The sequence below is a fragment of the Mustela erminea genome, chromosome 4, assembly GCF_009829155.1.
Source record: "Mustela erminea isolate mMusErm1 chromosome 4, mMusErm1.Pri, whole genome shotgun sequence".
Lineage (NCBI taxonomy): Eukaryota > Metazoa > Chordata > Mammalia > Carnivora > Mustelidae > Mustela > Mustela erminea.
The window spans coordinates 117882753-117906463 of NC_045617.1; the positions used below are offsets into that span (position 1 = coordinate 117882753).

The 23711-nt window shown below is 44.6% G+C and overlaps 1 protein-coding gene across 8 annotated transcripts in view; it reads right to left on the bottom strand.

Annotated features, from left to right (window-relative positions):
- The window catches only part of ANKS1A (ankyrin repeat and sterile alpha motif domain containing 1A), a 177836-nt gene that overhangs the window by 58245 nt on the left and 95880 nt on the right, over positions 1-23711 (bottom strand). For all 8 annotated transcript variants that reach the window (XM_032340566.1, XM_032340564.1, XM_032340565.1 and 5 more), the window contains one exon: positions 11100-11689. In XM_032340566.1, coding sequence (XP_032196457.1) covers positions 11100-11689 — 590 coding nt within the window. The remainder of the gene's footprint in view (positions 1-11099; positions 11690-23711) is intronic.

A 23711-nucleotide genomic window follows, 5' to 3' on the forward strand; every position in this document is an offset into this window, starting at 1 on the left:
AAAAAAACTAAATAAATTTCTGTAAGTTAAAAAATCCATACTGTTGTATGTCAATAATACCTCATTAGTAATTTTTAAAAACCCTGCCAAAAGACAATGCATATTATAGATAAAGGGCTATTTTCTTCAAACATAAAGAGCTTCTATAAATTCAAAGAAACAGATCAAATCAACAACTGCAATCAAAACAAAGAAAAGGAGGAAAGAGAAAGCAAAGGAACAAGCAGCTCAGAAAAGAAAAACAGTTTTTTAAAAATATGAAAAGATGCCGACCTCACTCATAATAAAAAAAGACACCCCCTTTAAAACTATACCAGGATAACATTACCAATCTGTTAACCAAAAAGAGATTAAAAAGCTGACCACCCCCAGGTTGGTGAGGTGTCAAGAAATAGGCTCTCCTAATAGGAGTTGTGACTGTGAGAGTAAATTTAACATGCATAAACCCTTTAACACAGCTGCTGATCATCAAGAAATTTATCTTAAAATGACACTGTATAAGGATACGTATTGTAGTCTTACTTGTAATTAGTAGAAACTGAGTAACATCCAAAATATCTATCTAGAGAAAACTTTTAAAATAAATGATTAGTATATCCATACTGTAGAATCATATGAAATATAAAAAAGAAAAGTAAACACTTTATGTACTTAATTAGAATTATTTAAAAAAAAATAAACTATCAAACGAAAAAAGGTTCAGAGCAGTATGCAGAATATGGCATCACTTGTCTTGAAAAGAAAAATACCTGACATGGCTAAAATGCTTACAAATGCACAAATACTTCTAAGAAAGATACTAAAAAACTCAGGAGAGGAGCTGGGTGTCTGAAAAAACTATATATTCTTTGGTACCTTTTAAATTTCAGCCATAGGGGCGCCTGGGTGGCTCAGTCGTTAAGCGTCTGCCTTCGGCTCAGGTCATGATCCCAGGGTTCTGGGATCGAGCCCCGCATCGGGCTCCCTGCTCAGCAGGAAGCTTGCTTCTCCCTTTCCCAATCCCTCTGCTTGTGTTCCCTCTCTCGCTGTGTCTATTTCTATCAAATAAATAAATAAAATCTTTAAAAAAATAAAATAAAAATAAAAATAAATAAATTTCAGCCATATAATACTGAATATTATAACTTAAAAAAAATCCCCAGTGTACAAAAATTCCGTTTCAAGCATTGGCTTTGCCTAAACATTTATATGCAGTTGGATGGGAAGGCTATTTAAATCAACTATTCCCTCTCAGAGCACAGGTCAACTCCTTGGGTTTTGGCAATTTCTATCCTTTAAGTACTCTGCCACCATACCCCAGGTTCCATGGTGGTCCCTTCTATCCTCTGGGTCAGCAAAGAGGGCGCAGCCAGGCCCAGAGATAAACTTCTCCAGGGTTATCCATCTTCCAGGTGTCAGTGAACTCCAGCACTGCCCGCCCATAACCGATACAAGGCACCCCTCTCACGGGGCTTTTGGCGCAGGCCCTGCTGAAAATAACTAGCTCCAAAGTGGAAAAGAACCCCAACACAAACACAAACCACACCATTTCAACTGAGTTTACGATGGCTTCCTGGCTGTTTAAATCAGGACAGGCAAGAACAGACTGCCAGACAAATTGTCATTTGTAGGCCCCTAGCGAGCTTAGGCAGTTTTCCACCTGTCCAGACAAATAAACACACTGCCTTGAGTTATGGACAGGTGGGCCCTGTGGCGCCGGAGACCGGGTCATTAGAGCGTGTGAGCAAGACGGAGTGGGATCCTGAGACAGATTGCTTAGCATCTCGGCTCTGCCCATGATCTTCAGGCCACAAGTATCCTTCTCACCCACAGGCTATTCACCTGGAGGCATTCAAAAGGGAATATCCATGGGAAAAAGCAGGAAAAAGAAAAGTAAAGGAACCCTCAGCAGGGAGGACAGCCATCCATGAAAACACAGAGGGGAGAGCACAGAGCACATCTCAGAGTGCTGGTGAAAACACTGCGGGCCAGAAAAGAGCTCTGTGTTGCAGGGGAGGTCCAGATTCGTTGCTTTCTTCCAGTCTTATGTAATAAAAAAAGCGCATCCCTCACTCTCTTGCCCGGTAATGACTTAGCTGCCACTCTGACCGCACACCAAATCTCTAAACAAATTAAACTTCTCTGGGGCCTATTCATTTCATGGAGGGAAAAAAAAAAAAACCCAAACAGAGACATAGTTGTCTTGTGAGAAGACAGGGAAGCCAGCTAGTAGTTTTGCTACACGTCAAGGGGCTCTGTGTGAGCCAGAGATGATGAGGGCTAGAGCAGTCAGCGGCAGGTCATCTGGGCAGGAGCACGGATAGACCAGAGGCATCACAATGCCTGGCATCTTGACCCCAACCAGACCCAAGCCCGCATGTACCACGCATTCACTAACCGGGCAGCCACGGTCCCTGCTCGTGGCTAACTGAGACACCTCCCCACCCCCAATAGGACACAATTCACCATGTGAAATAACACAGAGCCTATATGTACACACATGTGTGCACATATACACATAAACACCAACTCCATATCTGGGATCTGAGAAGCTCCCTGTCCACTGACCTCTGCAATTCCACCCTGGGTCAGACAATATCTGAGGCCCCCTGCACCTTCCTCTCTAACCAGCAACAATGACCTGTTTGGAATCTGCGGGCTTGACTAGTACCAGGAAGCATTTCAGAGTCATCAGGCCGTCAGCCCTTAAGATGCCTTTCAAGGTAACAACACCATCTCTGAGTTCAAAACAACGATGGTGTGGCTACTCAGACTCTCCTGCCCCGACTCCTTGAATACCTAATCATCTGTCCTCCTCTCATAGGATCTCTGTTCTCTAGATTCTTGGCCATCTTCTGGTCTAAATAATTTTGGAGTTCCTTCCCCTTGCTTTATAATCCTGGTTTTTAGATTTTATTTCCACTTTGAAAATGGGATGTGTCCATGGAAATGTATTTCCTAAAACAATGACCTAGAATCTAATCTTTCTACCACAACCCATTCAATGATCCTTGCCCAGGATGACAATGACAGTGAACAAGTTTGAGAAAAATTTTTTTAAAGTTTTATTTATTTAAGTAATCTCTACACCCCACGTGGGGCCTAAACTCAACAACTCCAGATCAAGAGTTGTATGCTCTTCCCAAGTAGCCAGCCAGGCGCCCCCAAGTCTGAGAAATTCTTGCAAATTCAGATTTCATTCTACTTCCATAGCTTAAAAAATATATGTATGTTTGTACATAAATATGCACATATGTACACATGCATGTACGCAAATATGTATAAAAACTCACCCAACACAAATTATTAGAAAAAAAGGGGGGGGGACCAAGATAAGGAAAGAAGCCAGTGGCTAAAAAGAGGAAGTTAAAAGTAAAAGTCAAGTACTAAGATGTATTTGTAAGACAATGTAAGTGTAGAATGGAATTTCCAATTTGTCTGACAGGAGAAATTAATCACTAACAGAAAGCAGCTTGCTGGCTCAGCTCAGGCCACGCCCCCCCCGCCCCCCCCCCCCCCAAGGGCCCCACCCTGGCAGCCTCAACCCCCATCCCCATCAGGCTCTATCCCTCCTCTCAGCTTTTTCTCATTAGCATTGTTATCACCAACCAGCTTACTCTGATTTTACTTCTTGTCTTCTCTTTCCCCTCTACTTTCTAGAACGTCAATTACACAAGGCACAGGATTTTGTCTGTTTCGTTCACTGCTCATCCCCAGTTACTGGAATAACAGAATACCTCAAACTTAGCAGGTATTCAACAAATAGGTTGAATGAATGAAAAAGTCTAATAAAAATATGCTTCGATTCTATATTATTGTCAATTCTGTGAAAATACCTCTACTTGATTCTCAAACACAACTGTTTAGAATAATATGACTAACTACTATTGCCTAAATTACATAAAATCACTCTGTCTGTATCCAACTGATGCCATTACTAGAAGAAAAGAAGGAAGACAGATACAAAACCAGAAGCAAGTACATAAAAAGAATGTCCCAGAAAATGTTCCTGTGATTCTTGACATCTATATGCACTGTCATTAAAGATCAAATTCTCCTCATATATTCACTGAGATCCACTGGCACCCAAGTTTTTGGTCTGGCGTTTGAAAACAACAAAATATAAGGAAACAAAAATGAGTCAAGAGGGAAGTTCTCATCTTCTGGCAATTTCACAAATACCACAAAATCCCTACCTGGTCCTTGATGGTGCTGTGCTGATGGGGCTAAGTGGAACTAGGCCGTTTCTGAAAGGACAGGGGTCAGACAGTGTGGATGGGTGTAATGGGGGTGAGGAAGCAGAGCTAAGACCATAAGCAGTAAAATGCTCTGGAGAATGTAACAAGTGAACACGGGTGAGAGGTTTAAAAGACAAAAGACAAGAAAAACCCTTCAGGCAGAGAAGGCTGAGGAAAGGCTATCAGAAAAACCTCTCCTTGATGCCACCAGGAAGGAAAAGGAGGAAAAGAAAAGTAAATGAAAGTACCGAGGAAGTAAAAAGCCAGGATAGAGCACAGAGGAACAAGGAGGAACGAGCAAAGGGGAAAAAGGAAATGAAAAGAAAAGCAGGAGGAGTCAAGAGGTAGGAAAGCAGCCAGGGAGCAAGCTAGAGAGGAGAGGGAAGCAGGGAGATGCAGACAGGGACAATAATAGCCAGGTCCCCCAGAACCCCATGCAAAGTAAAGAGGGAGCGGCAGGGAGGGCGCCCTTCCTGGCCAGGTGCCAGCCACCCCGCCCTTGCTGGCAGGCTGTCCACTGGGAGGCATGATGTCACCAAGGACCGTCTGGTGGGATGTGGCAGGGGTCAAGAACACCAGGCCTCTCCTCACTAACTACAGAGCCAGGACTAACACTGGCTTATTCATAATACTGTGTATGGGGTTCTGTTACCGTCAAGGCCATGGAAATGCCCATATGCATCTTTTTAAGTCAGGGCTCACCAAAATCCCTTGGATTTACCAGACAGGAAGGCAAAACAGTTTCTTCTGGACTGCCTATAAATGGAGATTTTTTTTTTAAATACTGGAATAAAAACAACAACAAAAAAAGCCCTCAATCTTAACAGGCCACTTAAAACCAAGGGAAACCTTGAGGTTCTAGAACAAAAGTTGTGACTCCCGTGTACACAGGGGCAATAATGAAATAGACGGTCCACGCTCTGATTTGTCCTCAGGGATAGGAGTATATCACATTCTTTTTTTTTTTTTTTAAGATTTTATTTATTTATTTGACAGATCACAAGTAGGCAGAGAGGCAGGCAGAGAGAGAGAGAGAGAGAGAGGAAGAAGCAGGTTCCCTGCTGAACAGAGAGTTCAATGTGGGGCTTGAGCCCAGGACCCTAGGAACATGACCTGAGCTGAAGGCAGAGGCTTTAACCCACTGAGCCACCCAGGAGCCCCTCACATTCTTGTCTAGAGTGGGCTGACCATGCTCAGCCAGAAAGACTACACAGTATGCTTGTTTCTATGATAAAGAACAAGACAAACTGCAGACTGTGGTGGAGAAAGTTTAGCCACTGTCAGCACAAACTCAAGCTCCACTCTCCTTATTTAACAGCAGAGGCCATTCTTCTAGCACACCCAACCCACAAGGGTTAAAATCAACCCAAGCCTCTGTGGAGTTGAACCAATCAGCTCTTCCCTTGATGACATCATGCCTCCAACTGGACAGCGCAGGCGGAAGGGTGGGGTGCCTGGGACAGGGCACTTGGGCCTGGAAGGGTGCCCTCCGTGCTGCTGCCACTTCACTGCTCACTGAGGGATCCCAGAGCCAAGGGTCCCCTCTCAGCTACCATTTATTTCAGGTGGAACCGAACAGTGCCCCAAAACCCCTGCCAGAAATTATTCTCAGCTCATACAAAATGCACACAAAGCATGCATCCCTGCTCTTTATCCATTTCCCACTTGTTTAATATTTATGAAAACTGATTACAAAACACAAATTTATCATTTAAGCTTTCAGCCAAGTTTTAAATTACTCAAATGTTTATGCTAAGTAGACAAGCGGCCTTCTGCAGTTTTTGTCTTTCATAAATTTCAATCTCATTCAAAGGCAGCTATGGGAGAGACCTATCTGACCCCAAGGACGCCATACATTCAAGCCACAATCTGACCAGAAGGTTATTTTTGTTCTTCTTAGGAGGTACTTAATTCGGACATTAACTGCTGCTGCGTGCCCTTGTGGGTGCGCCCCACAGTGCAGAGATGGGATGGAAATGCATCTAGGAGATGGTGGTTCTGGGGCACACAGCTGAGACACTGATGTACCACCAGCTCTAGAAAAGAGAAAAGGCTTCCTACATGGGAGAGGCTTCAAGTTAGATGATCAATTTCTTCTGCTTCTTAGCACCCTGGATATCCACACCTCTGGCTCGTCTGCAAATGAAGATTTACAATTTACATGCACAAGCTGTTTTTACTGCTCCAGCACATAGCCATCTAGGCTGGCCTGAGCTGGATAGAAATAGTACTACAAAATGTCCGTATGGCTCAGCGTCCCCTCGGGAAAAGGACGGCACATGCACACCGGGCAACCAAAAAAGCTTAATAAGGGGATTATTTACACACATTTGGACAGGGTACAGAGAGATCAACAAGTAAGGAGAGGGACTCACAGCCAGGAGCCCCAGGCTAGAAGCATCCAGGGTAGGGACTTGTTATCAGAACCCAGAGACAACAGCTTTAGGGAAAGGTCCCTCACAGGAGAGCTGGTCTTTCAGGAGGGGACACAGCCAACCCAGGATTCCTTTTGGCCTCGCAATGCAGGCCACACAGATGAGCCTTCTGGGGCACAGGCAGGTAGAGAAGGAGAGGGAACATGCCTGAGGGCAGTTGGAAGATACCCTGCAAGGTGTCCGACAGGGACCTGGAAGACAGCTTCAACACCAACGAATAAACCAGCCCTCTGACACAGCCACACAATACCCACTGTGCCTTTCATAACTCAGGTCTGAATCCAGGTCTTATGGATGTTGCCGTAACTGGTTAAGACAGAAATTATAAATCGGTAAATACACTCATACCCCAAATTTGGATACACGTCAAATGTTAACAGAGACTAACCTGTAGAGAGATGTAGGTGATTTTCCCATTCCTAATCTATGTATTTTTAAAGTTATACTGATGGACAGTTGTCCAGTTTACCTTCTGTTATGCCCCTATTCTATTAGGCATCATCAAGATAACAAGGAGTGCTTTGATTTTTGACTGGTGAACAGAGAAAGCATCTACTGAAGCTTGGATTTTGATCTCCTCTTAGGCGGAGCACTTTTCAAAGTAAATTCTTTTTTTTTTTTTTTTTTGCTTATAAAAATCTAGTGGAAACTAGGGAGAATCCTAGTGTCATAACAGATGCCATCTCAGAGGTTCCCCTTAATCAGGCCAGCTTTCCGAAGTCCTCTCGTTCTGGGGAATCACCCAAGGGCGGCACGAAGCACCTGTAAGGAGCGGTCTGTATTTGGAAAAAGCAACTCCCAGTCTGTCAGCTGTGCACGTCCCCCAGCTACAGAACAACAGCCCTGACAAGCATCCCATCAACTAGCCACCGTTGGCCATGATACAGAAGAATACATTTGAAAAATAAACAGTAGAAAGAGCCGCAGATTTCGCTCCAACTTCTCTCCTCTCCCAGAGTTAGCAGGAAGCTTCGTGAATTTCTCAAAGAGCAAAGCGGGGGTGGGTGGGGTGGAATGGGGTGGGGTGGGGCTACTGCCCTCCCCTCCCAGCTGGGCAGGCTCTTCTGTCCTGGGGTGGGCCAGGGTCATACAGGACCTCACCAGGCAAGAGGCCTGAACGCCATGGCTTCCCTGTCACCTTGCAGCACCAGACAAGCCCCCCAAAGTTCTGCCTTTCTTAAGTTCTGAAGACACTCTGTGCCTCAGTTCCCATTCTCCAAAGCTCCAGGCACAATAATAATGGGAATAGTTACCATTTATTCAATACTTTATGCATAGTAGGGACTGGGCTAGGCACTTCTCTAACTGGTAAAAAAAAAACAAAAAACAAAAACAAAAACAAAAAACCCACGCCTCTGAAACACAGACCTGACTGCCTGTTTCACAAGTACTACTAACAATGCTGAGGCTTCCCAAGTCCACTCCTGTGACAAGGAGGAGTGGATGGTGGAGCCAGGGCTCAGAGCTGGGTCTGCTGACTCTGGATCCTGAGCCCTGCGTGTTAGCCCGCACTGCCTTCTAGGAGCGGTCTGGCAGACCAGCCCACATATCCATCTGCACCGAGATCACAAGTGCCCAGGCCCCACAGTGAGGAGCTGAGCTGGAACCAAGCTCCTTTTGAGAAGCTTTCCCCAACCTCCTGGGGATCAAGTGATGACAAAGAAAAGAAATCAAGTGCAAGATACGGCACAGCAGCCTTCAGGCACCTGTCAGGGGTGGGGTGGGGAGCAGCCATTAACTAATGACCCGTTCTGGTAAAGTCTGCCAAAGGCCTGGGTCTAGGGCCAACCACTGGGGGAAACACTTCTGAAGTTTCTCTTTTGACAGAGGTAACCATGAAAAACATGTATAATATGACTCAAAAACAATGATGAAGGATCATGCAAGAAGGGTCCTGTGAATCATCTCCAAAGGAGCAAATCTTGATCTTCTGAATTCGTTCCAATAAGGGCTCAGTTCTCTTAGGTTTTTGAATCTAAAGTGCAACAGTGCTTCCAGTCATTCAGTCACATCACAGACTGGCCCAGGACACACAGACCTCAAGCAGCCCCCGAGTTCACGGTAGCCACCCGCAAGCTCTACCTGCAACAAAACAGGAGCATATGAACCTCCTGTAGCTAAGGGGCCAAGAGACAACTAGTGCGTTAGCCCAAACAGCCCACTTTAATGACGCTGGGCCGTGCTCCAGTGACTCTGTGTTCCTCCTCCAGAAGGAAATGGTGGAGGCCATGGGACAGACGGGCTGGCCGTGATGTGTGTTAACAGAGCATGGAAATCCTGCGGCCAATCACCTGGCACTACTGACCTCTTGGGTGCAAGATACGCTGGGGAGATGGAACCAAAAAGAAGAGGTAATTCATAAGACAGGTAAAGCTGTCTGCCAGCCCATTTGAAGGATTCTGATATACTGCCTTGCTATCAAACCAAACACTCACTTCTTAGCCTCGTGTTCAGTCCACTATGTGATCCCAATCTCTCTACCCTATCTCTTTTGAAGATTTTATATCTTAAGCAATCTTTACACCCAACGTGGGGCTCAAACTTAAAACCCTGAAATCAAGAGTCACACGCTCCACTGACTGAGCCAGCTAGGCGCACCCCCACCCCGCACCGTTACTCCTTATGCTCCCCTATACGAACTCTACCTACAGAAACCAAATGACCTATGCTTCTCCAGTTCCACAACTTCCCTTACACTATTCTCTCCACAAGTGCCCTTTCTTCATCCCCTAGCTTAAATCTGGTTTTCCCCTAAAACATTTGGTTCTTTCATTCCAAGTCTCTGGGATCTTTCCTGAAGTCCCCTCCCACCCTCCGTCTCCACCTTCCCCACTCCCACTGATGTTTTTCCTCCATCTGCCCCTCCTTCCATTTCAGCACACAGCACTTCTCTTACTTGTGAACTGCCTCATCCTATACTTGACTGTAAATGAGTAAAACTCTATGTTGTGTGTGTGTGGTTTTTTTTTAAAGATTTTATTTATTTATTTGACAGAGAGAGAAAGATCATAAGTAGGCAGAGAGAGGCAGGCAGAGAGAGGGGGGAAAGCAGGCTCCCTGCTGAGCAGAGAGCCAGATGCAGGGCTTGATCCCAGGACCCTGAGATCATGGCTTGAGCTGAAGGCAGAGGCTTAACCCACTGAGCCACCCAGGCGCCCCATATGTTGCATGTTTTGAAAAGCAAAAGCAAAGCACACATTCCTACAAACACACAGATCCTAGTGGGTAGTCTCCCACCGGCCAGGAGCTCTGTCACTCAAACTGATTTTCCTTTAAGTGGTCGAGCGTCTAATCCAGGCTCACCCACTCCATCTTGGTTTCTAAATGAGTGAAAAGTGAAAACTTTGTACTGTACAGAATTCTTCGGTCCCCGACTACACAAGAGTTCTTAAGCTCATCTTATCTGGAGATAAGAGTGCTGTAGGAATTGCCCCCACCCTGTTCCCACGCCTGGAATGGGATTCACTTTGGTTTCTATAACTTTGCAGCTGCAACCTGAGTAGACTTGGGTAGAGCATTTAGTCTACAGATCACTCAAACAGGCACGTCAGCTGCACTGTTGCCCTTCTCTTCGCGAGCTAAATTCATCTCTTGAAAATGTTCCTGGGAGACAGACCCAGTTCCCTTCAAAGGCAGCTCTCTCTCCACAAGAAGCCTGCAAGGGTAGCACTTTAACATTCTCTGGGTGTTTACCAATCTTCGAGAAACACATTCTTGTGCCCAGCAAGACATGTCACAGGTCACTGAAAAATATTCGGGTACATATTTCTAACTATTCTAGAACAGTGGTTATGCAAGTTAACCTGGGCCTCAGACTCCCAATGTTCTCTCTTCTTTAATCTCTCTGTTTTTCCAACCACCTAGCCCTCTGCCTCACCAGCCCGGGAATGTGGGCCAGGCGGAATGCTTCTGCTGGGAGAGGCAGTTTGGTCTTCCAGGGGAATACAGCAGGAACAGTCACGGAGGAGCGGAGAACAGAAAAACCCCCTCTGATCCCCTTTCAGTAGCTTATCCCAAAGCCCACCCACTGACCCCGTCCTAGCTGACTCTGAGTCTTCCCTCTTCCTCCTGAAGATGCAAAGTTTTCTGGCTCTTTGTAAGAATCTCCAGGGTAAGCACAACTCCCTGGATAGTGGCTAAGGGGATCCAAATATTTCCAAACAGCATGTCATTTCTAGGCACCGCCTCTCCCTCAGAACAACTCTGCTTGGGGCCACCACCCTCCAGTTTAACCATGAAGGGACTTCTCCTCTGCCATCTGGGCAATGAGATCCCCTGCCTGGCAACTTGGGGCTTGCCTCGTCACGGCTGTCAGAAACACTCTGGTCACAGTGAGAAGGAACCAGGGCAAGCCTGGCCCACAAGTCCTGGTCCCAGGAGTCGGCGCACAGGGGAGCCGTGGTGGGCTGTGGCCAGCCCAGCTCCCTCTGACATCACATGGCCTTACCTCATCCCACTCCGAGGCAAAGGAGGGCGACTTCTCCAGCCTCTTCTTCCCGATGCTGCAGTTGGACAAGGACTCGCTCCGGCTCCCCATTGTAGCGTCCTCCGTGGGTGAGCAGGTCAGGAGATCAGAGTCAGACTTGGACAAGCTGCGGCTGAGTTTGAGTTCAGCTTTGGGTTTGCTGGTGGGAGGGGCTCGGCTCCTAGCCCCACTCCGGTCTCTTTCTTCCTCAGCACCACCAGGGTGTTGAGATGCCGTGTGAGTCAAAGTTTTGGGGTGCGATTGGCTGTTGGTGGTGGGCAGGCCAGCCGGGTAACCTGCTCTCTTACTCTGATCCAGGACACTGGGCAGGGAGGCTCCAGGAGCGTGTACACCCGTCTCCTCCAGCTGCATGCTGGCCTCGTGACAGGCACCCTGTGCAGGGGACCCTTCTGGATGGCTCTGGCCAGGGGCAGAGAGCAGCTGGAAAGGGTCCTGTCCCACCTCACACACCGGGGAGGAGCCGTGGAGAAGACCTGAGAACTGCTCTGGGACCTGCCCGTCCTGCCCCTCCGCAGAGTCCTGGCTCCGGCTACTGCTGCTCCGCCTGTGGTCTTGGAGTGGACAGAGAAACAGAGAAATCAAAAATTAAACGTGGCAAAAATCAACAAAGTTCCAATGCAGTGAGCAGACGGCAGGGCTGAGGAATTCAACAACAGGGAAAGAAAGAGAAGCAAGCTGGACAGGCTGGAGAGAGGGCAGCGGGAGAGAAGAAGAGAGAGGAAGGAAGAAAACAGTTTCGCATTGTACTTAATGTTCAATTTGTACCCAAAGTCAGAGCATTTATGAAATTCCAAACACTGGCCTGATTAATGCTATCTGGCAGCCTTCCCTGTTGTTAGGTTTCTGTTAACGTTAACGACCAGACCTTGCTATATAAGGCGAGAAGTGCTAGCTATATCCTACAGAAAGGACACGAGTAAGGAGAGAGCAAACACAGAGTAAAAGTGAGAAAGAAAGAGAGAGAGAGAGAGGGAGAGAGAGGAGAAAGTGAGCCAGCGAGCAGGCGAGACTCCTGGAACATCTGATACATTTCCATAAAGGCCAAAGTGTTATTTAGAGCCACCCAACCCCACCCCCCCCTTCCTCTGGCAAGCAGTAACAGAGGGGAAAAAAATGGAGGTCATGATCCACAACCTGCAACTTCTGGAATTCTTTAACTAAGCGTGCAAAACAAAACAGCAGAGAAATAACCGCTTCCTTCCTCACATGGGGGTTGTGCAGGGTTCCACGCCTCATCCTTCCTTCCTCAGGGAGCACTTTTTTTTCACTTTTTTTTCCTTTTATTTCTTTTTTCTTTTTTTTCTCTTTCTTTCTTTTTTTTTTTTTTGTGGAGAATGTGCACATCTCACTCCTTCCAAAGCCTCCCAGCTGCTCCTATTTGTTTAAGTTTAACCTCAGTTGATCCACTGAAAACAAAATGGTCTAATCTGTCAATGCCAGAAGACATTTGCAGTTCTCTTAAGACCTCCACAACAGCCCAGAAATCTGACATTACCAGTTCATGAGGCCAACCACTACTGTATACTCACCCAAGATATCAAACACCTCTGCCCTGGAGTGGCATAAATAATTGACTAAATCAGAATCCAACATCAGTATCACACCAGGACACCCAAGGGGCTCGCCCTTCGTAACCTCAGACCTGTTAGAGATTTTCACAAACATCTGCAGGATAGCTTAACCACCCTGCACCCAGGACTAGCTCACATTCCTAAGCTAATATTCAATGTCGTTATCTCTATAAGTAGAATCAACTGTATAGATAACAAATGGTTCCCTAGTCTGCCCAAAGCTCCCAAGTCTTAGAACCCAAAGGATCAAGTTCAATTATTTTTACAGATGAGAAATCTATCTTGTCTAAGGTGGTGGGGGAGAAGATGTTAACCTAGGCTTTTTGGAACACCTGGCTCTAGTCCTGGCTGTGCTGCTCTTCAGCTGTGTGGCCTTGGCACTGATCGCACCCTATGGGGCTTGAGTATCTAAAATAAGTAGGATGGACTGCGAAGTCTTTAAAAATCCCTTTTATGTTACAATGGTGATGAGAATCCAAGTCTCCACCACACTGTGATGGCAAACTTCTCCCTCTAGTGGGTTGCTGCAGATCCCTGCCTGGGTGCTTCTCTTGCTACCACCTGCGTACACCCACTCTCCCTCACCAGCGTGCCTGCAGCTCAAGGCCCCTGGAAGCTCAATTCCATGACTGAATAGGGTCTTTGGGTGAGGAGGGGTACACTTTGATAAACACAATGCACGAAAACACAGTCTTCACTGCCCCAGGCACCATGCCGAAGTCCCACAATGCTCTTCCAAGACAGCCTTGCAGGAAGGATCCCAACAACCAGTTCTCATATTGAGCCCATCAGCCTAAGTTCTGAGCAGGGACACGGTTCCATTCACCCTACTTTCTCAAGACGAATGGTTCAAGTCTCCACAGTCTGTTCAGCTTTTGGCAAGCCTGCTGAGGCTGCAAGGGGTAGCCAAATAGCTGCACTTTATGGCTCTGATTACTTATCCACAGGAGGCCAGAAGTATGAACTCTGGCATCTCCTTCCTCTACACTTGACTGCTTTGGGATTTTCATACCCCTAACTCACAAACTCTATACCCCAAAGGTCAGGTCTAGAGCACTAAACAAGCACTGAACAATTGGAATCACTGCTCTAGGGAAGAAGAAACGTGTACGTAAGAGTTCCATCCAGCCTAACTCAGCCCCAGCAAGCCATGACTTTAGGACTCTGAATTCCACATATGACAACTGGGCACCCGAACAGAGCTGACCCGTAGCATTGCAAAGTGGGGCTGGAGAGGATGACACGTGACTGTCTACTGGTGGTTCAGACCAATGGCACTACCTAAGACAGCCAGATGGGGAGAGTCAAAATTGCTACCTCTCAGACCATATCCACATGGCAGTTTCCTACAGATTCCGGCCCAAGGTGCCATTCCTCTGACTGCATCTGAATACAAAAAGAAGACTTTGGTAACAGGAATGCGGGCTTCTATTTCTTCTTGTCAGCATCTGGCTCCTTATTTCACAATATTTTGGGGAGGGAGGGGAATCCAACAACAAAAGAGAAACACTGGAATCCAGAACTGGGAGTTAGCCTGGCTCACGCTTGCCTGGGTGGACCTTGGAACCCAGGCCACAGAGAATGTTCTGACTGCTGCTGTGGGAGCTGACAGTGAAGGCCCTGTCTAACAGCCACCCATTCATGCTAGCATCAATGAAGAAAGAGAGACACATGCCAAGAGCTCAATACCAGACAGATGCCTGGGGAAGGAAGTGGGCAGAAAGAAAGAATGGAAACTTATGGAAGGAGGAAATATGTGAAGAGGAAAAATTTCTGAGGGCCATAATCCCATGAGGGAAAACACAATCTACCAATACTTTATAGAGAAAAAGAAATCATGAAAAGGAATTCTTATGATTACATGACTCACCCAGGCAATTCCCTAGGAAAGACACCTTGGTGGTTGAAAAGCTTATCAAGATCGAAGATCCTCAGGATCTTAATAAGCTAGTGTTCTCTTCCCCATAAAAAAAAAATTAAAAAAAAAAAAAAAAACATATCCAAGACTAAGCTACATATCCTGGCAAATCAACAAGTAGGAAAAGAACTACTCAGTGGTCCCTTGTAAAGTCAGAATAGTATTAGGCCTCTCGGGGACGAGGTGGTAACAATATAATGTACTGGTCACAAGCCAGCTCTTGAGCAAATTCTTAACTTAACTTGTCTGTGCCCAGAACTCTCATCCATAATTCTGGGGTCCTGAGAGTGCTGACTTCATAGGATTGTTGTGAGAATTAAATTATATGTGTTAAGCAATTAGAACCACACCTGGCACATGTCAGCTCTCAAGAGATGTTAACAATTACTATTCTCCACACAGGATCCACTACAAAGTGCTTCACTCACAGATGAGCCCACCAACTAGTCTGCTAGTTGGTGGGCTGCTCACAGGTTTGTTGGAAAGATCACCAAAGACAGCATCCATGACACGTACGAATATCCATTGCCTTTGTTATCCTTACAACTCTTGACAGCAGAAGGCAGGGACAGAAGGTAATACAGTGAGAAGGCTGGAGTGAGAGATGGGCCCCAGAACTGTGGCTATGAATACCCATTCCACCAATAAGCAGGTACAAAATGTCTGCCTTCAAGAGGCACCCAAGATTTGAAGACACTGACCTCTCAGTGGGCTTACCAGCTATCAGAAGAAACTAGCATACACAGAAATGACTAGAATTAATTATTTAAAAATTAATAGATGCCTTAAGAAAAGTATAAATCAGATGCACAGTGAGCAGGAAGGAAAGTGTGATTACTTGGAATCAGGAGTCTCAGAAGAGGTAGCTTCTGAGCTGGCCGCTGAAGAAGTAAAGCCTTGACAGGCTTAATGTTTAGTGGAAACACACTTAAAAAGCAGAACCATGAACCTTGTGCCTGGGCACTCATGGACTCTCGGACTCACAGAAAAGAACTGTCAGGCCTGAGGCTTTCCCTCTAACTAGGAATCACTGCACTGCCCCCTTAGAACCATACAGCTTCCAATCCTCCTCCCGCACTGCCATCAGCACAACCCACAACCTGCCCTTGTAGGAGAGAAACAAGGGGCTAGGACACAGAGACAGCTGTTTCCTTACTCCCCCCATAGATCAAGGCCAGCTGCTCGACTGAGCAGCACGCACCAGCATGCTAATTCTCAGCCCCTTCAACTTTCAATCTTTATTCACTCTGGGTGTTCATTTTCCTTTTACCCTGTGAGCTGCTGAAGCAAGGGGTCTTCCGTGCTGCATTTTAATGCTCATGACGATGATCCACAGGGATCTCAAGGGCTTCTGAATAATAACATTTTAACATTTAGACATTTTCAGTCACAGTTTCTGTCTGTTTTTTTGTTTTTTTTTTTTTAAGATTTTGTTTATTTATTTGACAGAGAGAGATCACAAGTAGGCAGAGAGAGAGGAGGAAGCAGGCTCCCTGCTGAGCAGAAAGCCCGATGCAGGACTCGATCCCAGGACCCTGAGATCATGACCTGAGCTGAAGGCAGCGGCTTAACCCACTGAGCCACCCAGGCGCCCCGTGTCTGTTTAGATTAGGGCTAAAAACTGTGGTTTGTATGAGAACTTGCTAAGTCAAATCAACCCTACAACCCAGAGACCCCAGTAACTCCAGTTACCCAGACTGTTCTGCTCTCTTTTTTCTGTAAGGCCTGAACCCTCCAACTCTCCAGTCACTGCAGTGAGCACCAGAAACCATGTGTGTCCAGGAGAACTCCTACGTACATGGCTACTTGTGGAGAGTCCCCATGTTCTCCTAAGAAGGAAGGTGCTGACTAGGTTATGCAGACACTTGCTGGCAACTGTGATCTGATAAGACAAGAAGACCTAGAGTCCATTCTCTGAGCCATGGCAATCAGAGAAGCAGAGACCTGAACTGGGAGATTCGGGAAGCCCAAGTTATAGTCCCGGCCCTGTGATTTCTTTCTCTCTGGTTCTAAAAAAAAAGAAAAAAAAGAAAGAAAAGGAAAGCAAAGCAAAGCTGGGGTACATTCTCTAGGACTAAGATTTACTATGATTTGATTCCAATTAGGTAAACGAATCTTCCACTTCTACAGTGTTAAGAATGTGAAGAGCAGCAGGGCCCTGGATAAAAACGGTTCAAGCTCATGGCTAAACAGGCTTTGGATTCAGCCAGACTAGGGCTTAAGACCCAGCTCAAACACCCAACTTCTCCCTCATCTACTACACGGTGACAAAAATAGCCCCTACCCGGAAGATCTGTTATAAGATACACAATGACCTAATCAGCGACCACGGACTCAGCACATGGCCGCCCCTGAGAAGCATTCATTAAACGGTAGCTGCTATCATTATCATCATTCTTCATTTACAACCATTTCCAAACTGCTCTTCATGCTCACGCTGCACACACAGGCTGGTTTCTTTTCTCCCAAACTCTGTAAAAGGAGACTGGTTTCTTCTAAGTGGCCCTATAAATTAGACTGTAGAAAACTCCACCGGCAGGGAAGGTCTAGTAGTCTTGCAAGTTTGGTGCAGGGTAACATGTAGCCGTGCAGTGAAGAATCTTCAGGTCAGAACCAGTTTCTACTGCAGCCTGCATGGGTTACAGCCCAGCTTTGGGACTCAGGGCTGTTCTACCTTGACTTGGCTCCAATTACCTTATAGCTCCCCCATTTCCTTAAATTTCTCTTGGACAGTCTGTTTACTCCCTGTTGTTGGACCTCTGGCCCCCCAAATTTTCCTATTCACTATACCAGCTCTGCTTGGCTCACTTTCCGACCAGCCATGATACTTAACCGTGTCTAATTTAACAGCACACTTGACATCTCTGTTTCCCTTGATCTTCTGCCAGTTCCAACACTGGGTATTCACGACCATTTGCTTTCTCTTCTCCAGTTGCTGGAATGTTGAGCCCCGATGAATACTCAAGAAACAACTGACTGAGTCTTCTACCAGTTTATTTAACTCAGCTGGCTTCCAACAGCCACACTGTGTTGGGTACTAGTTGTTCTATGCTAGACATGCTGCTAACCATTTTCTTTTTTAATATTCACAACAATCATGAGGTAAGAATATGTACCCCAACTTTACATGTAGAAAGTCAGGCTTAAAGAGGTTAAATGACTTCCTCAGTCACCAGCCAGTATGTGGTAGAGCAAGAGTCCAAGTGGACTACCAGGCCGGGCCACCATTTCATTCATCTCTTGAAAACTGCGGTGTCATTGCAAAATGGATTCCTCATTTCTCCCGCTCTTTTCAGACTGTCATCTTTCCTGCAGTGCCTATACTCTTGGATACAATCACACCAATTTCCTGACGAGACTTAGGTCAGAGAAACCTCAGCTACTCTCAATGCCATGTCAAAAAGTGGGGATAATCGGATCTCTTCCCACCTACCCTACCAGATGGGGTGTATCCTTATCCTGACTTTACCAATGGCCTTCTAACTGCTGAACCCTTCTTCTAGACTTCCTTTGTCTAGCTCTTTCTGTATTACTTGACACGGTTTACCAGTTATCCCTGGGACTCACTCTCCCCTTCTTCCTTGGTCATAGGACTTTTTTCAATTGGCTCATAGCCACCTACATTAAGATTACACTTCCCAACATCTCTGTAGTTAGGCATAGTCACATGACCAAATTCTGGCCAATGGGTTATAAGTGAAAGTAGTACGCACACCTTTTGAGAGCTATCTGTGAAGCGCCCTCCTTCCTCCCCTTTCTTCCTTCCTGTGCTGACAGCATGAGCTTGAATAGTCACCCTGAACCATGAGATGTCAGAAAGAGACAGGTTCCTTGACAATCATGGACTGCCATGCTAGCCCTAGACTCCTATCTTGTTTAAACAACAGGTATATTGGGGTTCCGTCACATTCAGCCTCGGCTTCTATGGCACTGCTTTATCCTGATTATCTTCCTGTATTTCTTTACCCTTGTGCTTCTCAATATGGTTGTATTTTTGACTTCTTCAATCCCTTTAGTTTTTCCCTCAGCAACTGATTAATATTTCATGTTACCCATCACCTCAACTTGGATGATCCATGAATCTGCATTTCTAATCTTTCTACCTCTCTTGAACACTAGGACCCACATTTTTAAGTGTTTATGGAGTACCTCTACCTGGATATTCTCCTACCTGAAACGCCTCAAACTTAACATAGTCAAAACTGAACTTAACATCTTCCTTCAGTCATGTCCCTCCTCAATCCCTTATTTGTTAGATGCACAATATTTTCCCAAGCTCAAAAACCTCAGAATCATCCTTAACACCCTCTCTTCCTGATTTTTCCACATCTGACTATAAGGTCCTGCGAATTCTACCTCCTCTATACCTCTACCATCCCTACTTTCCCTTCCTATCACTTCCTCCTATAGTTTGGATCCTAATTTCCTTCAAAAGATTCCTTGAAGTCTCTTGACTTCAAAGTATTCCTGCCTCTAGTCGCTCCCATCTAAGATTCCACAATTATTCCTGCCATCTCACTCAAAAAGCTTCAACAACACTGCACAGTCTTTGGAATGATGACTGACATTGGAGATCCCGATCTCTACAATCAGTTCTTTGTTCCAGCCAAACTGGATTACTTACCATTCTCCAAACAGAAGCGCTATCATCTCCCAACACCTTACTGATGTTTATGCCACTCCCTCTGCCTGGAATGCCCTGGCCTTCCTCCTTACTTCTGCCTAGCCAGTAGGATTCTCTGCTTTGGGGTTTAGCTCAAATGCTACTTCCTTCACAAAGTCATCCCTGATCTCCTGCACTAAATAATTTAGTCCTCCTTTGAACTCCAAAATTACTTTATATCACTTTATAGAATTTTAACATATTCTGCCCTTTTATGTATTTTACAGATGTCTCAAAAATACATATGTATATAAACGGCTATCAATACATTTTGTGGGAGAAAAATATAGATGTATAGTTCACAAGGCTTGGACTTGTTCCATAATGGAAAGAAAAGCAAACTATTCCAACTCAGAAATATAAATTCATAAGAGCATGACACTTATACAGTAGGACTTTGGCAGGAGCTCCTCTAACGTGAGAAGGTGAGAGAAGAGGAAACTGCTGAAGGTAAGGCTTAATTATTAAACTGTCTCATTTACTTTTTTTTTTTTTTGCCTTTGGGAAAAGCATCCAAACTTACTCCTTGGCATCCACCGTGAGAAGGTGACCTAGGCTTCCAGGTAAAGATGGTGAATTGAACACAGGTACTGATCTGATCTTCTTCCTGAAGTCTTACTAAACCAAATGTAAAATTGGGACTGCACCTGGAGGCACACCTGAGAATCAATCCCAAGCTGGCAAAGGGAAAAGCAAAGGCTTACACTACAGAATTCCCTAACGGCTCAGGAATTGGCAATGCTCTGGATGTGGGAGAAGAGGGAGAAGCTAACATCTTCCTCCCCTCCCCTCATGCTCATGCATAAACTTCATTTAGCTCTAAATGCGTGGCTCTCAGGAATATTGACTTACTTGCTTCTAAAAAACCTCAGAGTATAGCTGTGTGCCAAACAGTCCACATGTATCACTTTCTTCAGATAATTATGCACCACTGTCCTACACTAAGTGACCACTTCACCTGGACCTATGCCTATTAGTGGATGCTGCAGAGAAGCACCACAGAGAACAATGATTTTCAGAGCTCTTGGCTACTTTCCCATTTGCTGTCAAACCTAGAAAGTTGTCCACCACTTCAACAGTATGTCCAGAATGTCTAGTGGGCAAAGAGTTAAATACTAAAGCGAAATAAGTGACTATGCTACATGAAACTGGGAACACTGCTCTCATTGCTAGTTATGCTAGTCCTGAGTAATGATTCTGGAGGACATCTATGGTGGGAATCATTTAAATAACAGAGGAATACCTAGCTAGATAAAACTATCATAAAACCATCCATGCCTGGACCTTTCCGGAGGGATGAGTTTTCTACTTCGTGGACTGCTTTCAACTTCTGTCAGTTTTTGTTATATCTACTGACATAAATGGCAATCTAACAACTGCAGAATTATCATACATAGTGCCAGATGCTTAGTCACCAGGCACTAAATGCCACCAGAAACCCCACTGCTATCATTCATTGTGATGGACCAATAAGTCTCCCAGACAATTCATCCTGGGGGATGGCAGCAACTCTAACCCCCCAAATTTATTTCTATAAACTATTATTAATTTTTAAAATCTCCAAATTTGTGCTTTATATGTGTGCTTTATGTTATTACTCTATGTTATTTTTTTCCTCTTTTCTTGATCAGAATTATCAGAGATCTTTAAAAAACAAGTTTTCATTGTAATGGTCAAATCTACTTTTTTTTTTACTTCATTATTTCTTTTATATTTTTTCTTTACTAACTGAGATAAAACAAGCATACTATAAAGTATGTGAAATATACTATCTGCTTTTATCTTTATTAATTTCTCTCTGCTACTTTCTCTTGGTTAAGTTTTAGTCTATTTATTTATTTATTTATTTATGTTGGGCATGGGGCCCAACACAGGGCTTGATCTCACAAACCTGAGATCAAGACCTGAGCAGAGATGAAGAGTTGGACACTTAATCGACTGAGCCACTCAGGTGCCCCAGTCTTTGTTTTATAACAAATAAATTTAAAGATATAAACTTCCCCTGAGTATCACTTTGGTCAAATATTATCAGTATTTATATGAAGTGTTTCTACTACCATTAATTAACTTCTAAGTAGAAAATTAGGAAGGAAAAAGATAGGCACTCATAGACCATCTAACATTAATGACCAAGAAGCTCAGTTTCACTAGATCAGGCAAAGGCTAATTACAAAAGACACTTCTTTGGCTTATCATGGTGAAAAACATTAAAGAGTGCTAATATCGCACACTGGTGAAGGAAAGGGAAAGCGTGTGCTCATTAACCACCAAGGGAGGGGCACTTCAGCTTTACCAGTTAAATCTAGACATGTACCTACACTCGGACTGGTTTACTCTACTTTCTATCAAAGTCTTTTAAGAAATACTCTTGTAAGCATGTAAGAAAATGTGTAGAGCATGTCCACAACAGCTTCATTTATAATAGAGAAATACTGGAGGCAATGTAAACAACCATCCACTAGACGATGGAAAAATGAGTCATGGGATAGTTAACATCCATTCAAAAACAGTAAAGTAGATCTTTAAGAACGTAAAACAAAATTGAACCCATGGTCTATAGACAAGGTAAGTTAAAAAAACAAGTGTGCAAAACCATTTGTGAAATATGATCCCATTTTAGATTGTTAAAAACAAACAAAATGGTCTCCCATAGTCACTTTTTAAAAAATAAAGACCTCAAACAACCTGAAGCAGATACTACACTTAGAACTATGTCACTTCCAGCAACTGTGAGTAGCGGAGAGGTGAGAAGATTTGACATTTTACTTGTATTCACTTCTGTATTGTTTAAATTTTTTTCCTGGGAGCTAATACAAATCTACTTTAAACATGTAATCTTTTTTTTTTTTTTAAAGACTTTATTTATTTATTTGACAGTCAGAAATCACAAGTAGACGGAGAGGCAAGCAGAGAGAGAGAGAGAGAGAGAAGCAGGCTCCCCGCTGAGCAGAGAGCCCGATGCGGGCCTCGATCCCAGGACCCTGAGATCATGACCTGAGCCGAAGGCAGCGGCTTAACCCACTGAGCCACCCAGGCGCCCTAAAAATGTAATCTAAATAATCCCCCATCCCACCCCTCCTGCGGCAGGTTTGCAAATTACAGTAAGGAGAGCCGAAAGCTGTGGTAGTCTCATTAACACCGCCTTTTCAGAACTGATGAATTAATCCATAAAAGCTGCCTTGGATAATGACATTAGTGAAAAAGCAGAAAAGACTGACTGTGTACTAATCCATAACATCATCTGCTGACTTGTCTCACATTTACCAACTCTAGCAGGCATTCCTCCCAGGCTCACAAGAAACGGACAGAGCCCATTTTCATCTTCAATGTCTCAGCTCCTTTGTCTGAAAGCTCTCTGAGCGATCCAAGCAGCTTGCCTGGAGGCATGCACATCCCGCATGCTGTGGTCCACTCAGATCTGCTTCCTGTACCACCTACTCATAACAGTTAGCCCAGTATTGCCGAGCTGGAAGGAACCAAAGCAAAGGAGGAGGAGATACGAGGTCTTAAGTAATCTGGGGCAGTTTACTCCTTAACCTGGAGATCTCTTGACTTGAGGACAGAAAATTCCTGCATCTGGGGGCGCCTGGATGACTTAGTGGGTTAAGCCTCTGCCTTCAGCTCAGGTCATGATCTCAGGGTCCTGGGATGGAGCCCCACATCGGGCTCTCTGTTCAGCAGGGAGCCTGCTTCCCCCTCTCTCTCTGCCTGCCTCTCTGCCTGCTTGTGATCTCTCTGTCAAATAAATAAATAAAGATCTTAAAAAAAAAGAAAAAAAAGAAAAGAAAATTCCTGCATTTGGCAGCCAAGGAGACCAGACCCATTTATGAAGTTTGACTTTTACTTTTTCTTCCTTCCAAAGGAAGCCAGTTAACCCATAGTGAGTGGGTCCAGATCAAGCCTTCGAAAGAGAGAGAGAATTATAATCTCCTTCCTCCTTGATGCTAAAAATTCTTTCCTAAGAACCACTTTCAAACAGAGCATTAAATACTTGCTCTTTAAGGGTTAATTTCAGTATGATTTATTATTAAACTACTAGAGAACTCATACTCTACTCTCCACTCTCTCTAAATATTTGAATTAAAAACCTAGCAACATGATTAGAAGACTCAATACAGTTAAGAAAGCTCCCCAAATTGCTATATAGATTCAACACAATTCCAATAAAAATCCAGCAGGACTTTTTGTAGAAATCAACCGACTCACTCTAAATTTTTATATGGAAAGAATATCTAAAACAATTCTGAAAAAGAATAACAAAGTGACATAGGCAAGAAAAGGATGGTCCTTGACAAATCGTGCTGAAACGACTGGATATCCACATGCAAAAAAGTGAATCTCTACCTATACCTCACACCATATTCAAAAATTACCTCAAAATGGGTCATAGACCTAAATGGATACCTAAACCTACAAAATTT